General features: G+C 40.7%; 1 protein-coding gene across 1 annotated transcript in view; it reads right to left on the bottom strand.

Moving 5' to 3' along the window:
- The window catches only part of CAB39 (calcium binding protein 39), a 54,852-nt gene that overhangs the window by 7,055 nt on the left and 28,370 nt on the right, over window positions 1–19,427 (bottom strand). The window contains exons 2-5 of the mRNA XM_077348975.1: window positions 15,967–16,119; window positions 6,021–6,185; window positions 3,864–3,982; window positions 302–470 (exon numbers count right to left, since the gene is read on the bottom strand). Coding sequence (XP_077205090.1) covers window positions 302–470; window positions 3,864–3,982; window positions 6,021–6,185; window positions 15,967–16,080 — 567 coding nt within the window. The 5' untranslated portion in view covers window positions 16,081–16,119. The remainder of the gene's footprint in view (window positions 1–301; window positions 471–3,863; window positions 3,983–6,020; window positions 6,186–15,966; window positions 16,120–19,427) is intronic.

Below are 19,427 nucleotides of genomic sequence, written 5' to 3'. Positions count from 1 at the left end.
GCCGCAGTTTGACTACCTCTGATCTAAACACTGCTCTGTGGGAGACAGAGGCTTCTCCGCAGATATTCCTGAAGCCAAGTGAAATTTATGTTTATTTGCCTTCAGGAAAAGTGAAGTTACGTCAGGCTCACCTGCTTCAGCATGCTTTTGAGGGACTTAAAAATACTGGTAATTTTTGCTTCACAAGTTACTCTATAATGCTGCTAATTTGCTAATGCTACGTTGTTTGTACATGTTCTTCAATCGTTTTCTAAACCACATGAAGGCATTTTTAAAAGTTATGCAATACAGAAAATGTTACCTTAAAAGTGGCAAATGCATCTGAAGCTATATCAAATGTTGACATTTCCACATATCTGAAAAAGTCATAAAACTGCTCTGACCACAAGATTATTTTTGCCAGTGGTTCGTGTCTGATGCACTCTCTTAACATAATTCCACAATTCAGAGCGATTTCTGGAGATTCATACCTGCAGAGTGAGAAATCAACACCTCAGGTATAGAAACAGTTATTGCAAGCTGTTTTAGCAGAGACTGGTAAATAATCTCCTAAAAAGGGTTTCAGCAATTATTAGTACAATAAACTCTACAGTGGCAGTGAAGTTGCTTATATGAAGGACTTTTAATATTAAACCCTCAATCCAGCTATATTTACCAACCCCTGTTCATCAAGTTTAAATTCCCATATTTCATGTAGGGATGTATTACATAGAAACTGAGAGAATGGGTTACAATCTGAAAAAAATGCTGTAGGAATGAGTATGCTTGGGAAGCATAGTTACAGTTTGTGTATCTGCAACTCCAACTTGGCAACAGTAATGCAATACCATGTTTTCCAGTCCCTGCTTCCCCTCCGACACCCAGAATGATGCTCCTGAAGATGTAAAGACCCTCTGGAGCATCTTCATCCCATGTGGGCATGGAAGTCCTTTCTGCTTGTATACGGAGGGGATAAAGGGACATTAATCATGTCCTACAAAACGGAGCACAAATTCAAATATCTCAGAGAAAATATCTGCTCTCACCAATGACAGGTTCATTCAGCACACCTGGAATGGCAAATAGTTTGGAGAATCTAGGATTTCTCCACCCAAAAGCTGCAAATTCACTACACCTTGGCAGACAAAAGCAATCATTCAGTTTGGAGTTGTTACTTTAAGCCACTGTTCTATGCCGCTGTTCTGTCTATACATCTGGGTTTAATAACTTGTTTTAAAATGAAATCTGAGCTTAATGGAAATACTGCTTGAAATTTAACATAAAAAACTAGCCTAAGCCAGTTCATAAGAAGTGTGCTTTTCTTTGTTAAAAAATGGAAGGAAAAACAGCATTACCATTTAGCGTGTAGCAGAAAAGTTCAGGTAGCTTATTATGGCTTGATCCTGGGGACCAGAGACAGTCATCACGGGTATCCTTCACTGATCTCATTTTATGCCTGATCTCTGTATCCTAATTGTATGTCATTCTGACACTATTTTCCAAACAACATGGATGTCTACCTTCTACAGAAAATATTTACCAGTCCACTAAGCACTACCAGCTTGCAGTGGTAGAGATTATGTACTGTTGTGGGCAGAACATAATAATGGGGTAAGGCAGATCAGTTATACTACACAGTAGAAAAGGCAGCCCAAGCAGAGAAGAATACCGGAAACTTTTAGGACTGATTACAACTGAAATGAGTAATTAAAAAGCCTGTCATAGCTACAGGTTGATATTATAGGAAATCATGAGCAGAGAGTTATTTTAAAATTATTTTCTAAAAGAGTAACTAAAAGAGGACTTGCAATACAAACCCCATTCCCTGCCTTCTACTCTTCCTGTGTTAGCTGTCTCCACTGTGGCACCAACTGTCAGGAGCCATTTTGGAATCTTCTGGAAATCCAAATCGCCTTCCAAATTCTCCCTCACCCATGCTTTGTAGCCCTTTTGGGTAGATATTTTGAGCTGCACAGAGGCTATTAGATATGTAACTACAAACTATGAAGAAACCTGGTGTGCTCACTATAAAGTTGTATGAAAACTACTTTGGTTGCCACTATCTTTTGAAATTAGGTGGGGGTCACCTTGGTAGAGGACCTTATTGATCATGACACTAAAACTGTTGCCATCTTCTGCTAGTGGGTGAAAACTTTTTAGTTTGGCTGGTGTTCCCTCAGTGATGCCTCCGTTCTGATACCTATATTAGTTTCAGTTTTTGTACGTGTATTTTAGTTATGTGTTTTTAGTTGTATGTGTATTTTAGTTTTGTTTTAATGATGTGCTTTTGTTTCATTTTAATGGTTTTTAAGACATGTTTTTATTATGACTGTTTTTAATCTGTTATTTGGTTTGGTGATCCTTGCTGGATTACAAATTACGTAAATAAATAATACATTTTTATTTAAATAAATTATTTTGATTTGGCTCCTTTTTTCCCTTCATGACTTAAATTCTCTTGATTTTAGTAATTCCTGCCTAGAGTCTGCCAACAAGTGTTTCATTTATGCTTTCAGAATATATTTCTAAACAGAAACTCCAACTTTAATAAAATAAAATATGTTCTTACTAGGATGCAACACTAGATCATTTTACATTAGGAATTCAGTATCTGCAAAAGCTTTCTACCATCTTGGGAGCACAGTATAGTGTGCTGGTTTTGACTGATGTTTTAAATAACTTGAACTCAAGTATCACACATCTTACAGATCAGGCAATTCTAGCATATTATGCTCTCACTAAATTGTTAGGGGGTCAGACAATAATTTTGAATAAGCAAGTGTAATGGCTAGAGTTCAGTATGTATCACCCACATTGCTCTCATTACCAGATCCTAGTGTATAAAGACTAGACTGGTTAAGAAATGAGACATCAACTATGTCCTGCTTAATATTATAAGTCAGTCTCTCCTTCACTTCAAGAAATACTGACATTCTCAAACATGAGATGCAATGTAGATTAAGGAGAAAGCAGAGAGAAGTACTTTTCACTACTTTTCTAGAGAACAGGGGAAACAAAAGTGTTTGCATGATCCAAGGTTGTGTTACATAGATGGTGAAAGAAAAATGTCGACAAATCTAACTGGAAACATACTTCAGAATTATACTCTAAAATAGCTATGGATAATTTTATTATGCAAGGAGTTCTCAAATGTGTTATTAGGATGGCCTCAGCTATTGAATTTTGTGACTTTTTCATGATAGTTAAGTGCCATTGCAGATTTTTTTTAAATAAAAGGAACCTCGTGTCCTCTTAACTATTGAGCAAAACAGCCTCAAATATCCTTTTGTTCCAAGCAGCACCAACACAACACTACTTGTTAATCTGATGTAAGGCTTCACATTTGTTTCACAGGAACGGGGTGTCGAAAAAATTTGAGCATGGTGTCTGATGTAACAATGCAGACAATGTAAGGAGAGGAAACAGCAATCTGGCAGGGCGTGCACCCAATGAATTAATTCTTTGTTTCAGCAAACCTCAGCCAATAGCATACTGTGGCTACAAGGATCACATAGCAAAAGCTGGCAAATTGGGGAACAGGACTTCAGCATGACCCAGCAGGCTTTTGGAACAAACAGCAATGGGACTAATACTTGGTAAATAACAAAAGGACCAGTTTGCACCAGTTCATCCCCAATATGCAAGACAACACAGCACCACGATTCTGTTGGCAAACTGGATATATAGCCTTAATCTCACCACAGCCAGTCCACTGGTCATTTCCACAACTATGGCTGAATGTTTTCAGACTGAGACAAACATATCCAATTAAAGGCAACATGTAGGGATTGAAGAAGGACCATGGCTGTTACTAAGTGAAACAGACCTAAAATGTGTATGTGCGCGCGCAGTTTAAGTTTATTTATCCAACATATTAAACATACCCTTTTAGCAGCATGAACAGTATATTTTGCTGAGTGCAGATATATTCAACTGTGGGAGTTCTTGTACCAATCTGTCTTCTCAGAATGTTGTTGAATATCTGAGCCACATCCTTTTTACCCTGCCAAAAAGCAAGCCATAGAATGTGTTAGCAGTATAAATGACAAGACACAACATTAAATTAGCAAACTGAACCAGCCAATTTAGAGTTATTTGAATTTCATCACAGACATAGAAACACACCACTCTGCATCCGGAGAACAGCAGCCAATGGAAATTTTCAAATGGATATTGTAAGTTCTGTTTTTACAAAATATCTAGCCTTTTCTATTTCTGCAAGCAGCTCTGAAAGTTTTCCAAGGCCTCTTCTCACCTATGGCTGGAAGTTAATTAATAAGGAAGTTTCTTTGTGGCCTCCAACGCAATGTCCCTTCCAATCCAAAGGTGAGATTGATAGGATTTAGATCAGTCTTTTTTGGTCCTATAGAATCGTTATCCTCTGAGAACTGACCTTGCAGACCTATCAACTGACTCACTAGCAAAGAACTCTATTAGATTTTCTCAAAGCTCTTTATTGAACCAACTGAAGCAATTATTTCAATATAAATTCTGATATTCAGGGATTGGAAAGCTTTTGAGCAAGCCTTCTTTATGTAGATTTTTTTTAAAGGTCAGTACATTTATTTGCTTGAAATCTGTCCTCACAGCATAATGGGCTAATTTAAGCTGGAAAAAATGCTTAAAGGAAAAATAGTGTAAGAATCTCCTATTAACAGTTTAAGACCTCTTTGATAATCCATAAGCCCTTTACATGTGGTTAAACACGTTCCATTTTTCTGTTAGCAACCTCCTGTGGCTTTAATAACATGCTAATGACCCAGTCACAGAATAACGGATTGATTAGATGTGCCCCAGCTACAAGAGCAGCACCCATCCAGAAGAAAGTGTGTGTGTGTAAAGTGCCATCAAGTAACAGCTAGCTTATGTGACCTCCATAAGGTTTGCAAGGCTAGAGGAGGTGGTTTGCCATTGCCTGCATCTGCAAAGGTGACGTCCTTCCATCCAAGTATGAACCAGGGCTAATACTGCTTTAGCTTCTGAGTTCTTACGAGATCTGGAAAGAGATTGCCAATTCTGTGACTAATACCACCAGTCCCTACTACCCCACCAACACTGTATTGTTTAAATGTCATTTCAGCTTCATGGGAAGCTGTCACAGAAAACTGGACCTGCTGGCCTGTACAACTGATGTTGAGCTGTGGTCAGAACATAAAACATCTTGTAAATACAAAGTTTTCTAAAAGGCTTTAACTATTGTAAGCTAGCCCAAAGGTGCAGCAGAGCTCTTTGTAGAGTTGTGTTTTTTGTAAACTGCCTCTCCCACATGGCACAACGGTCAAGTGCCATTCAGCAGCTCAGCCAGCCATGTCCACTGTTCCACATTTCTCTCTGTATTTGCTGCTAGTCACAGCATTTCCTCATTAGTTTTTAAATAAGCTAGGTAGTGGTACACAACAATAAACGATTACGTTACTGTTTAAAGCATTTTCCACTTCCAAGTGATGTAACTGTGTCACTGATGATGATCTGGCAGGAGTAGAAAACAAAATCTAACAGCCCTGACCTATGCAGAAGATATATAAGGGGGACAGGGACACACTTTTAAAGAGGGAAAACCTAAACCATTACTCTAGGAATTGAAGTAATGCCTGCCCTTGATAGAAATAAAAGCATTCTGTGCTCCAAGGCAACAGTGTCACTGTTTTGGTGTGTATAAATAGACATTCTAGCAAGAGTGTGTAGCTATTTTATACCCTTGACGGAGGGATGGTACCATCCTATCTAGGATGGTTGTTCTCTTCCACCGAGCGTGCAGCTTCAGGAGGGATGTACATGGAGCAGGGTGAGCAGGGTAGGGGACACCTGCCTAGCCAGCCAGATCAGCTGAATCAACCCTGGAGATCAATGAGATGACAGATGTCGCAGCCAGATCACCCTTACCTGTCTATACTTTGAGGAATGGATATAATTATCAAGAATAAAGCAGTCCACAGATATATACAATGAGAAAATGGGCTACAAAACCCAAGATTGAGAAAGATTATCTTTATAGTGAACTAGAGGATATTTCACATACTTAATTTGCATAATATTCTTACCTCAAAGTCAATTAGCTGCAAGTCAGCTACTAGGGTACTAAGAAGACCACTGTTGTACAGTTCTTGAGCAAGCTGGGCCACAGCTTCTGTCTGGGGCTCCTTTTCATTTGTGCCATATAAGATTTCTTTCATGGCAACTAGATTTTTTGAAACTTCTTCGGTAGCCTGAATAGGGAAAGACAAAGTATCCATAATTATTTCCAACAACTCAAATCACTGTAATTGCCAGCATATACTTTCTATTTTATTTTTAACCAAAACACATTCCAGATATCTGCCTAAACCATCTCTGAATTAATACAATAACAGTGGGGGGATACAAATGGCAGACCTGCTTCATTACCTATCTTCAGCTGGCTTTATTCAATGATGTATTTTGATTGTGCAAGTAGAACATAAATATTTTAAATGCATGCATTGTTTTCAGTGGCATGTCTGAACCAGTCTTTAGAATTATGAACAAGATTTCAGTGTACCAAACTGTAACAAATAGCTTACTAAGTAGCTTGTGCCCCTATGTTAGAAACCTATGGAAAAACACTGGGTTTAAAAAATTTAGCTAATAGCTTTGGCTAATTATTAAACCAGCAAAGGGAAGAGTAGAACCAAAGCCCCCTGCCTTCCCCAACCTGTGATAATTCAGAGACAGCCGGCCTCACTAGAAAACAGAGCTTTGCTCACCTCATTATTTATTATATATTTGATGCATGCTGTTTGCAGCGTGACCAGGAGATGTTAGGATTGTCTGGCAACCAGGCAAGGGATGTTCAGGTTTGGCATTACCTGACTCTGCATCATGACAGCTAGTGTTCCTTGGAGGTCTCCCATGCAAATACTTGCTAGAGTCAACCCTGCTTAGCTTACAAGCTCTGACGGGATCTGGCTTCCATGGGCTATCCAGGTCACTTCAAACCTGTCCAGAGGACCCCAAGTCCAATCTCTGCTTAACCATGAAGCTCACTGGATGACCTTGGATCAGTAAGTCATCCTTCAGCCTAATTTATCTCACCGGATTGCATAGATAAAAATACGAGAGAGGGGGAGTTAATCTAGAACCTTTGCACTCCGCTCTTCTTTTGTGATTAGGGAGGTATACGTGGGTCTCTAACTTTACCCTAACAGTGGTATGGGTGGGCAACTGAGTAAGGTTTCCACTAACAGAAGGGAAAGTATAATTTATACCAATTCCCCTTTCTTCTGCAGACCAGTTTCCCCCAATACCAGTCTTGAGGGTCCTGTTCCAAAGGTAAACATTTGGAAAGGATCAACTGGCTGTTGCAAAAGGGGAGAGATAAGGAAGTTTTTCTGTTCTGACAGAAGTGTCTGTGGTTAGTGGAAACCATATCCTGGATCCAAACTTATGAAACACAGTAGGGCACGCTTTCTCAACCAGGGTTTCATGAAACCGTGGGGTTTGTTGATGGTCCTGGAAGGGTTTCCTGAATGGGTGGGAGTTAATTAATTTTTTATATTTGTAAAAAATTCTTAAACATTTATTGGATGATATGACCATCTACGGTCATGTCGATCTGCCACACACATCCCACTCCAAAAATGGTCAATGATGGGTCTGGACTTTGGTGGGGGTGGAAGGGGACCCAGGGAAGGGGACCCAGATGGGTGTGTACACAGCTATGCTTCCCAACCATATTCTGCACAATCTTGACACTTCTGGGGTTTCTTGAAGCCTGAAGAATGTGTCAGGGTTATCTCAATGGTAAAAAAAGTTGAGAAAGGCTGCAGTACTACAAGCTTCATCAACAAGCTTCAAGGCACTTTAATTAGGTAATGGATACTTATAAACTATTTCTGCCTGTTGGGTAGTTTAGACAGAATGGATTACTTGCTAGGGAACAGTCAATTGAAAAGCCACTGAAGAGGCAGTGCTTCAGGTCTGTACATCCAGATGTTTGTGAGATGCCCTTAGAGAGGGGTCAGGAAAGTGGCAGGTGCCACCATAAGGGGACTATGAAGCAAGAAAAAATGGAAGGGGAGAAACAAGTCAGTAAGGGGAAGAGAACCAAACTTTTGGAGTCTATTGTTTCTTGTCACACCACTAACCTACATTGTCTGAAAATTACTGACCAACACCAGAGCAGAAGAAGAGAAATCTTCCATCATTTAGAGTTTGCCTCAAGGAAAGCTGGTCTGGAATTATGGGCTGGGCTACCATCAATATGCAGATGACACCCAGCTCTAACTCCTCATGGATGGCCACCTGGACTCCCCCCCCCCCAGATACATCTGTCAAATGTTTGGAAGCCACTGCTGAATAGTTAGAGCAGAGCCACATGAAAGTCAATGGAGGGCCTGTGGCTGAGCAGGAAAGGGACAGGAAACGCATTTTCCTACCTTTGCGGTGGGTGCAACTTACCATCTTGCCCACCGCAAGAAACTTGGGAGTGATCCTGCCTCCCCTACAATGCAGGCGCAGGTTACAGGAAAAGTACGCACAGCATTTTACCATCTTCACAAAGCAAGGCTACTAGTGCCCTACCTGCCCCCAGACTGTTTGGCCACAGTGATCCATGCAACAGTCACCTCTAGATTGGACTTCGGTAACTTTCTCTATGCTGGCCTGCCCCTGTCCTTGACCTGGAAACTCCAGCTGGTGCAGAATGCAGCTGCCGGAGTTCTCACTGGTTCATCTTGGAGGACCCATATTCAGCCAGTGCTGAGGCAGCTGCATTGGTTACCAGTTCTGTCCCAGATCAAGTTCAAGGTTCTGTTTTTGACTTTAAAGCCATCCGCGGCTTGGGCCTAGCCTGAGAGACTGCTTGTCTGCTTATGCCATCTGCAGGGCACTCTGCTCTGCAGGTACTAATCTGTTAGTGGTCCCTGGTCCCAGAGAGATATGTCTGGCCTTGACCCAGGTCAGGGCCTTTTTGGTCCTGGCCCCAACCTGGTGGAATGAGCTCTAGGAGAGCTGAGGACCCTCATGGAGCTGGCTATGTTCTGCAGGGCCTATAAAACAGAGCTCTTTGCCAGGTCTATAGTTGAGGCTGTGTTAGCAAAATCAATGGGCCCCCCTCAGTCTCTGCTGTAATACCTAACGAACCCTTGTTAGAGAACTTCGGGAGGTAAAAGGGATTTTGCTATCTCAGTAATTTTGGACTAATGCTGTTTTTAGAGTTGGGTTTTCAGAGTTTGGTTTTATAGGGATATTTTTATAAATAACCTGCCTAGGAGGAAGGTGGGAAATAAATATTCCAGTGCTCTCCACCTGAAATTTCAGTTCAACAGCAACTAAGGTAAAACAGGCAGGGTAACAGAGGGGGACAATCATGAAGTGTGCCTGATGCTATTTGCCCCAACAAATATAGCAAGACACATTCAGTTTTGTGTCTCTTCTGGACAAGAAACTCATTAACTGAAAATGGTGGAATGGGCAATAACTCCCAGGGCCAGATCACTACCTGGTTCAGCCAATGATCATCCAAAGCCTAAAGAACGTTTCAGGAGTTTCTCAATGGTAACGCTGAAAAAGGCTGGTCTAAGCCATGTTACTTTGGCCGGGGGAGGGGGTGGTATGTGTGTGGCATGACAGGGAGTTATGGCAGCCAGCGTTACTTCTGAGGTTCTTTGAAGTCTGAAAAATGTTTCGAGGTTCCTCCATAGTCAAAAGGTTAAAAAAACGCTGGTCTAGAATTATGGTGGCAGAATACTGTCGTTTTTCTATATGAAACCATTGAGGGATTTAAGATAAAGCAGTGTCAATACACAGATGGCAGCCATTTCTATCTTTCAGTAAGTTCAATGTTTCAGGATGCTGTGGGCCCACTAAAGCAACAAATAAGATAATAATGGGTTGGATCCAGACAACAAAACTGAAGCTTGATCCAAACAAGCCCTTTAAATAGTGTAGAATTAGGATTCCTAAAGGCTGACTGCTCCTATATGAGCCTATCTGCATTTTAGATCATTTGAAGAGGCTCTGATCTGCATGCCTTGGCTAGTTGTATGCAACAGTGACTTCTAGATGGCAGCACTGAGACTACAGAGCCCCTTTATATATGAGGTTATCCAGATGTCATGCCATCTATCCTTTAAGTAAGGCTGTGTTAGTTGGGTTGCTTGGGAATGACAGGCTGAGGATTGGTTCTACGTTTTTCTGGGTTTTGCCAAAGGGTTTTGTTTATTTTAAATTCTATTTTGCAACAAGAATGTAGGTTTGTAATAAATTATGTATTTTGCTGCATACCAAATTAAATCAGTTGCCATCTAAGCATTTTCCAGCAGAAGGACCAGGACCAAAATTCCAGACCTCAGCTGAAATGTCAAAAGGACACTTCACATTGCTACAAGGTCAGAGGAGGAAGGAATAGAATGTTAGCAAAGCCTGTTCTGTGACTAAGTAAATATTTACAGCACCAAGGGTTATTACATATGCCACAAACCAAAAACATTGGTTGAATAAAAATAAATGCTGAGGTAAACCAAAAGATGAGAATAGATCAACACAAATGACAATCCAGCCCAGACCTAATCTAACCTTAACATATTCTATCACATTAAGAATAGTTCATAACTTCTACAGCACTTACAGCACTTTTAAACAAGCAGCTTTGAGTGTATAGGCCACCACACAAAAACTGGGGTGGACATTTCAAGGGCATGTATCTGGAACCTAGAAAACTGAAACACCTAAACATAAAATACCAGCACTCAAGTGTATAACTTATTTTCCAAGTTCCAGTAAAGAATGAACAACAGCTCTCTATACCTCCCACAAGTTGTCACCTTGTCACAATCTTGTCCACAAGTTCACTAGTTCTTACCATGAAAGGTAAGGTTCTTGTTTATTTGTTCACATGTTTTTCTACTGAGACACTCTTCCCCCATGACAATTTCAGGCAGACCTACCCTGAACCTTCCCATTGATGGAAGGTTCTTTAACTTGGCTTTTAGACCATGACTGTGCTTTTGCAAACATCATGTTGTTTCCCTGCTCAGAAGCAGCTGACAGAGCCAACAGGAATTCTGTGATCACAGCAGAGGAAAGATGGTAAAGCAGCTGCCTTTTAGACAGGTTTACTGCTCAATTATGAGCCTCTTGTGGCGCAGAGTGGTAAGGCAGCCGCCTGAAAGCTTTGTTCATGAGGTTGGGAGTTCGATCCCAGCAGCCGGCTCAAGGTTGACTCAGCCTTCCATCCTTCCGAGGTCGGTAAAATGAGTACCCAGCTTGCTGCTGGGGGGTAAACGGTAATGACTGGGGAAGGCACTGGCAAACCACCCCGTATTGAGTCTGCCATGAAAACGCTAGAGGGCGTCACCCCAAGGGTCAGACATGACTCGGTGCTTGCACAGGGGATACCTTTACCTTTACCTTACTGCTCAATTAATCTAGCTAATGGTGACAGCATACTTAAAAGAATGAAGGATTTATGTCCTGATATTTCCTATTGTTTCAACACATTCTTTGACATAACATGAAGAATTGTCGCATAAGGTTAAGCTATGCTTAGTAGAAGTTTAAATCAGGAAAAGCAGTCATGTACACTCAGAGGTCCAAAATCAGACCATTCTAAGACGGACACACCTCGACCGCAACATCAGAAAACTCCCATACAAGCTGACTGGCTTTTATCTTCCAATGACAATTTGTGCTGCAGACTACATGTTCCTGCATGCATGTTCCTCCCAAAGTCGTGTGCTTGATGGAAAAGAATGACCACTGCAGATATTACAGCAGTACTCAATCACTAGGGTTTCAAAATAAGTGTGATGAGTAAGTCACATCAAGCACCTTAGTGACATATAGCAAGGGTGGCAATTCATAGAATCATAGAAACATAGAGTTGGAAGGGGCCATACAGGCCATCTAGTCCAACCCAATTGATTAGCCAAACGATATATTCTATTCTGATATTTCCGTATAATGCTAAATAAGGGTTTTTAGCATTCTATCAGGTAAGTAAAACCAGTTAAATATTCTTAAGAATACTAAGACTAGCATCTAACAGGTAAAAAACAAACTTCCTCCTCTATGGTTAGTTAGAGGTCCAGGTGGAATGGTAACATTATCCTATTGTGAATGGCACAAACAACCAAAACATGAGTCCCTTGACTAAATAAAAGTTAATTATTCCCAAAGCGACTCTAACTCTGGTTCCAGAAGCAGGTGAGTTCAGCTTCAAGGTAATTTAATTTGCTCCCCTTCATCTCCAAGAACTAAATAATTACAAACCACTAGGGTGATACTTTCAGGCCACTGCTTCACTACAACTCTTCCTCTCTTCTTTCACAAGAGGTAGTTCAAGGTTTGGCACTGCAAGAAAACAGAGCACTAGATAGTGCCACATTGCAGTAGGCGAGGCCATTCACAATGATTCTTGCTTGGAAACAAAAAGCCAGATAATTACTTGAAATACTTCTTGGTTACTACCAACCTACTTTTGCTGACAATTTAAGATGCTACTTTTGCCAACTGTACTTTATTAGGCAGTCACAAATGGGATCCATGGTAGTTGCAATAAGCAGGAAAAATCCCATGTAGGCTAAGCAATGATTAACGTGGTACTCTGAGCTGAAAGCCATGAGAAGTTCAATGAAGGCTGGGAGCTGCCATAAAAACACTTTGACTCTGGCAGGCCTACTGTAATTCACATGGAAGGTTTGAAATCAAAACAGGCTTGTCTCCTGTTGCTGATTGTAAGTTGATGTTTGCTGATTGCATGTGCAAGACACAAGATGATTGCTATAAATGGACTGAATGACCATGCTAATATCTTCAAAGACTATTACTTTGAAGTTAGCGCTACTGAACACACCAAGAGTACTAATATGTTTTTCATCATGTTTCTTATAATTAGATGACACAGGATTTTTCCAGCTAACGGTATTTTATTAGCAGCTGCAGTGGGGAAGCCACGTTAAGTGTGGAAAACACAGTTACACAGCCAAGCACCTTGCCCAAGAAGGACATTAGCTACTGTGCCCAGCATTAGCTGTAATTATTTAGGTCCAGGGAAGCCTTCCTCAGAGGGGCTTCTCACAATCACCCTTCATGATGGTCAGTTCATAGTCTGAAGAAAAGTGCTTGCACTCGAAAGCTCACACCTTGAATAAATCTTTGTTGGTCTTAAAGGTGCTACTGGACTGATTTTATTGTACCCTTCAACGCAGTTGGCAATGCCCTTGCCTTCACAGAAACATTCATTATCTACTGTACCTCTTCAGTATATGTTGAAACCTAAGATGGTCAAGAATGAAGAACCAATATAGTAAATTACTCCTCTCTAAGCAAGTTTTCACACCCTTAGGAAGTACTAACAAAATCATTGACTTCCAGGTTCTTCCACTCTTCTACCATAATGGGACTAAAGCAATCCAGGAGACAAGCACCATTTAAAAAGAGCTCTAGCTTTTCACAACACTGTGGGCACCCTACCATGCCTCTTGCTGGTATCCAACTCTTCTACAGTCAGAGAATAAACTAGTATATTTTGAGTTTTGCAAGTTACTTCAAAGCAATTCAACTTCCCAACATGGAGTATTTCAGGAATGTGCACCTGCCTCAAAAATATTTGTAATCTCCCTCAAGGGTACATAATGGCAGGGGCCAGGGAGGGGGGAGAAAGGTCCAGAATTAAGATGCTATCTGCATTTGAAGTTGACCAACAATTTGGACATCTTGATGTACTATATATATACATATATATATATATATATATATATATATATATATATATATATTCATTTTACAGAATGTGAAAATACTGGTTATTTCTAGCCTGCTTAAAAATAGCTTTCTCAAAACAGAGTGCTGAAGTTGTAATAAGTAAGATCTTCCATTCTTAAGCCACTATGGGAACTAAAAATATTTCAAAGTACTAAGGGCTCAAGAAACCAAGGAAGAATAACTTATTTTATTTTTTACAAAATGAATTAATCTTTTAAAAACACACACACACACACACACACACACACACACACACTAGAAACTTTGGTATGACTGAGCATTAAAAGCACTGGAAGAATGCTTTACTTTCTGGGAAACAGCAATATAGGGGTTATAGGGTGGTGGGAGATAAGAAGAAGCCCGTTGAAGAAGCGGGGTAAGATTGCTCTTCCCACCCTTCTTAATATGAACTTCAGTGGCTGAGAAGAGAGAACAAGTTATCAGTGAAAATATTAGCTCCCCCAATTATGATGTAGAAAGACAGTGGGGAATCTTCAGTAGCAGAGTATACACACAGGCAAGCTACTCTTCAGAGTAATTTGTGTAGCTGTTCTGAGCAGTACTTTAAATAAGTAGGTTATAAAATATGCCATTTAAATTCAAAGGGGTAATTTTGTATCATAACAATGGCATTAAATGACAAATGAAAGAATTAGCTGCATAAAATTATGGGAGAAGCTGCAGCCAGGTGCCTATATTCCATCTGATTAGTAAGTTTAACTAAATGCTAGAGATTCAAATGAGTAGCTGTGTTGGTCTGAAGTAGCACAATAAAATCAGAGTCCAGTAGCACCTTTAAGACTAACAAAGATTTATTCAAGGAGTGAGCTTTCGAATGCAAGCACTCTTTGTCTGACAAAGTGCTTGCACTCGAAAGCTCACGCCTTGAATAAATCTTTGTTGCTTTTAAAGGTGCTACTAGACTCATTTAAATGCTAGAGAGCGGCTGTCATTCTACACCCATGTAAAAAAAATCTAGACTCAGGTACAAATCATCAGAGTGTTAACAGGATCCTGAAAAGTATGTCATTGTATACTACAGGATCTCTGCTGGGACTGCTATTACGCTATCATCACAGTGATGAAAACAGACAAATAATTTATTTCCAAATTCTGTGCTGCTGCGATTAAGCTGTGTAGTTCTACTATAGGGTAATTAAAAATTAAATTTTATATTATCTATAGTTTATAATTATGATGAATGTTAGATTTTTACCAACCAGTTTATACTGTATTGTCTATTTAGTATTTTAAGTGCTGTTTGGTCTGTTCCCCAACCCCCGGGCCATGGACCAGTATCGGGCCCCAGCGGGGGAGGGGAGAAGGGAGGCATGGGGGCGCCTCCCTCCCCCCGCAGTGTGGCCAGCGCCGTGGGGGGGGAGAGGTGCGGGCGCAAACGCGCAGGTGCAAAAGCTCCACGCCTGCCAGTGAGCGCCGCTCGCCCCGCAGCGCAACACTCACTAGTGCACGCAAATGCACAGCTGCAGAGCTGCTGCTCCTGCGCATTTGTGCCTGCGCTTTTGCGTTTGCACACGCGCCTTCCGCCGGCATCCGCTCCTCCCTCTCCCCCCTGGTCCCCGGTCCTCCCTCTCCCCGGCCTGAAAAATCCTGGGGACCACTGGTCTAAATGACTATAAATCAACATCTTACTTAGAACAAAAAGCACAAAGGTTATGATTTACATCAGATGTAAATCACAAAAAACTGTTAAAAGACTTAGTGACAAACAAGTTGCTTTTCCAGGATAAAGAGGAATCAGGTGGTAACAGATGTGCAAAGAAGAAATACTGGAGTGCGTGAAAGTAGGTTCTGGAGAACAACTTGAAGGTGAGGGGAAGTACACATCCTTTCCCCCAATCAGGAAAATAGTATCGGGAGGGGGGGAAAGAGACCCCCTCCTGCAGTTCCACTGGCCAAATCTATATCTGGGTGATGTGACGGCTTTTTACAGTCAGACATGAACTGTATCACACGTCAACCTCAATCACTTCAGAATTATGACTTATCCCTAAATTACTGTAGTTGGAGCAGTAAGGTATGAGTCCATCTCTAAACAGATTTTCTTTGGGGGGAATTAATAAATCAGTTGTCAAGATACAGACTAGAAGTTGTCACGATATGACTAGAAATCTAAATTCTAGGAGAGAACATGTGGTTCTAGTAATTTATGCACAAAATTCAGAATTCCTGCACAATGCTTTTACTGGTCACCTCTGCAGTGTCTAGCTTTTACACACACCCTCCAAAAACAAATGTGATATGTACCTTTTCTACCTTCTTGTCGGAAATATCTTGTTTTTCTAGAACTGCCATACTTTCTTTCAGATTCTTCACTATGTCTGCTGGAGACTTGTGCGATTTGCCGAAGGGAAACGGCATGATGGCAAATGTGTCTTTCTTCTAAAATTCCTTCTTCACCTGCGAGTAAAAATACAATAGATGCAGTAAACCAATTTTTATGACAGTGAACAAGAACATGAGAATAACAAAACAACCATTTTTCAGAGCTGAACCTGAAGTCTTCTGAACTACAAAAGTGTCCACCCCACTTTATACCAAGAACCTCTCATTTTTCACCTAGTAACTCTTGCTACCTCTACTTAACATCAAACCTTTAAAAAAGGTTTTACTGATTAAACATATATTACTATTTGGCAAGATAAATGAAGCATTAAGCTCCTGATTACACAAAATGCTGCATTTTGTTTTAGGATAACAGCTAGTAGCAGAAACAATGAGTTATTTGATGAACAAAATTGATAAGTGGCTGAATTTTTTACAAATAAGTACTGATCACAATAGGTCCTCACTTTAGAAAAAGATCTCTGAAAACCGTATGTAGACCTTAACTTTTAAGTGACCAATGAAGGCTCTGTTCAATTGTTCCTTTTAGTACTATTGTCACTGCACAGAAATTTGGATCAGATTCTTTTATTCTGCAGGTATCCTAGCAGTGTTATGCTTCAAAGTTTTCAAAAGAGAATACAACTATAAGTATTTTGTGGAGAAAACTCAGTATGTGTATCAAATTCACCTGCATATTAAGTGCCTGAAAAGCAGATCAAAATGTATTCCAAGCATGAGAAGTATTCTAAGCAAACTTTTCTCAGCAATATTTGTTGTTATGGAGTCAAACAATGGAGAACGATGAATGCTTCAACAACCCAAATATGAAAAGTGTATGCACCAATTAATATTTCCTTATATTACCTCATTGCTGAACTTCTAGAGCTCTCGATCATAAATAAGAGAATAAAACCCCCTGTATTTAAAAAATGCTGACGGACTGCTACTTCTCCAGCAAACAAAAGATCGCTGAAGCTGACAGAGCAGAAGTCACAATGCCATTATAACGAAGAGCAGTTTCCACCTGACAAAAATGTAAACAGCCCACAGTCTGGCTTCGGAACCAGTCAGGTACTACCCAGTTTATAATACATGTAAATAAAAACCTCATTGAAAACCATACAAAGGATGGACAGTGAAATCTGTCCCCGTTATGTCATGTTGTGGGTTCACAATTCTAAGTCTGAACATTCATCAAAGCAGTTCAGATTTTAACATTTCTAAAGTCACTTTTTGCAAATTAGAACCAACACAACAGTTAGTGGGATTTTCCTCTAATGGACTAGAAGTGACAACATTTCTATGTAAAATAAATCTATGAGTTATATGTTTCTACAAAATCTTTTCAAACATTGGCCAGAACCCAGATCCAATACCCACATCTACGAAGCAGTTAGAATTATAGAATCAGAGTTGGAAGGGACCTCCTGGGTCATCTAGTCCAACCTCCTGCACTATGCAGGACACTCACAACAGCACATTCTCAGTGACCGTTTATGCACAGGAGGTTTCATGCTGGGTTGCAAGCTGGAGTTTTAGTCATGGCAGGTTGCCCCACCTCTTCCTGCACCCACATGGGGGAGCATTTGGCCTGGTGCACCTCATCCACCCCCTATTTGTGCTCCTGCATGGGAGCTGGGGCAGTGAAGTTCCCAGTGCATAAACGGTCAGTGAGACACTAGAGATGTTCCACACCCTGTAAAACTTGCATGTCTTACTGCAGGTGAGTTCAGAGGGAACAACTTTCAGTTTTACATCAGAAACACAGAACCTCTTAATGTAAGCAGTAGCTTTGTCCCAATGTTTATATTGCAAAACAAAACGGAAAAAACTCTGGAATTTATATTTGTTCAACAAATAAAGACTACACATTAAACATGCAAGGGGCTAGTGCTACCTCTGCAGAGTCTTTAGAAACTTTGATAGGCCACCAAGCATTATAATGAACTGATTCTAAATTTCAAAAGCAGCCTACTGCGCTCAAAAATGGTTTTGCTATTCAAGTAAAACAAGTCCCCAGAACTCCTTGCTGCAAGGAATTATCTTTATGATTCCCTGGATTCTAGCCAGAATTTACAGTAAATTTATTTTTAGGTGTGTATCCTGAATTAATATCCTTACTAGATAGGCTTCAAAGAGTTCCCGAAGGCTATTTTAAGCTTGGCTGCCAAACCTTGCACCTCTCTACATTCATAACACAGGCGGTTTTAAGCATGGCAGTATTTTCTTTTGGTGACATGATCTCTTTGGCTGTTTGAAAGACACTGTTCTTACCTTTGTGGAAGTTCCTAGCTCTGGAGGAACAAGCTCCACAGAGGAGAGCCACCCTTGCAACAGAAAAGGGTGCAGTACAAGAGAAAGTAATGTGTAGGATCCAAATGCAAGCAGACATTTGCAGAGCAACTATTTCATCATTATATATACTACAGCCAACTATACTCTGAGCCGCAGATACTTAAATATGCAGATCAGGGTCAGATGAGGGATGGAGGTTTTTCTACAAACCTAACAGAATGTCCAGGGTTGCAGAATTGTTTTACAAAAAAAACCTTATGAAAAAAGGATTGGGAGAGTTTTAATTCCTCGCCTCTGAGGTGGTGAGGCAGCAAGACTGACGGTGGGCAAGAAATGCCACTGCCATGAGGATCACTACTGCTCCCTCTCCTCACCAGGGGCAGAAGCAATGGATCAATGGGCAGCCCTATGGTCAGGCACCATTCTCCCTTTGAGGGAACCAGTGGTGACAAGACTGTATGGGGGTGAATTCAGCTCTACCTGTCAATGGGATACCAGCTGCAACAGTATCTCCATCAGGCACCCTTTGTACTTGGCACCAATGCCACGTAGCCTTTTCCTACCATTGGGTTGCAACAGGTTGGCAGGCACCAGTTAGGGAACTGAATGAATGGGGCTGTTTGAGGGCAGTTTGGAGGCAGCCTAGCAGAAAGCTGCACCCCTCCCCAGCTGTAGATAGGGGTAAAGCAGACCACTCCCAGGCAGTCCCATCACCACTGGGGGGGGGTAGGGAAGGGAAGGTAAAATAAAAAGAAAGGAACAACAGACATGGGGAAGAGAGCAAGAGAGAAAAACAGAGGGACTTATAGAGTGGAAGATAGAAGAGACAAAAAGAGGTGGTGAGAGAGAAGAATAAGCAAAAATGGGGAAACGGGATGGCCACTTCCACAAATTCCTTGCAGGCCCTTATTTGTATATTCTAATAGTCAAACTGGCCATATCTGAGGATACGTAAATCTAGCGATTGGAGCCATGAACAGATAAGACAGATCTTTCTACAAATCTAAAGAATGCTTGAGGTTTGCTGGAAAAAATCTGAAATATTAAAAAAAAATGAAGTTTTTTAAAATTAAAAAAGAACTAAA

The sequence above is a fragment of the Paroedura picta genome, chromosome 8 (genome assembly GCF_049243985.1).
Source record: "Paroedura picta isolate Pp20150507F chromosome 8, Ppicta_v3.0, whole genome shotgun sequence".
NCBI lineage: Eukaryota > Metazoa > Chordata > Lepidosauria > Squamata > Gekkonidae > Paroedura > Paroedura picta.
The sequence above is the reverse complement of the archived record's forward strand: the minus strand, read 5'-3'. Positions and strand labels throughout refer to the sequence as shown.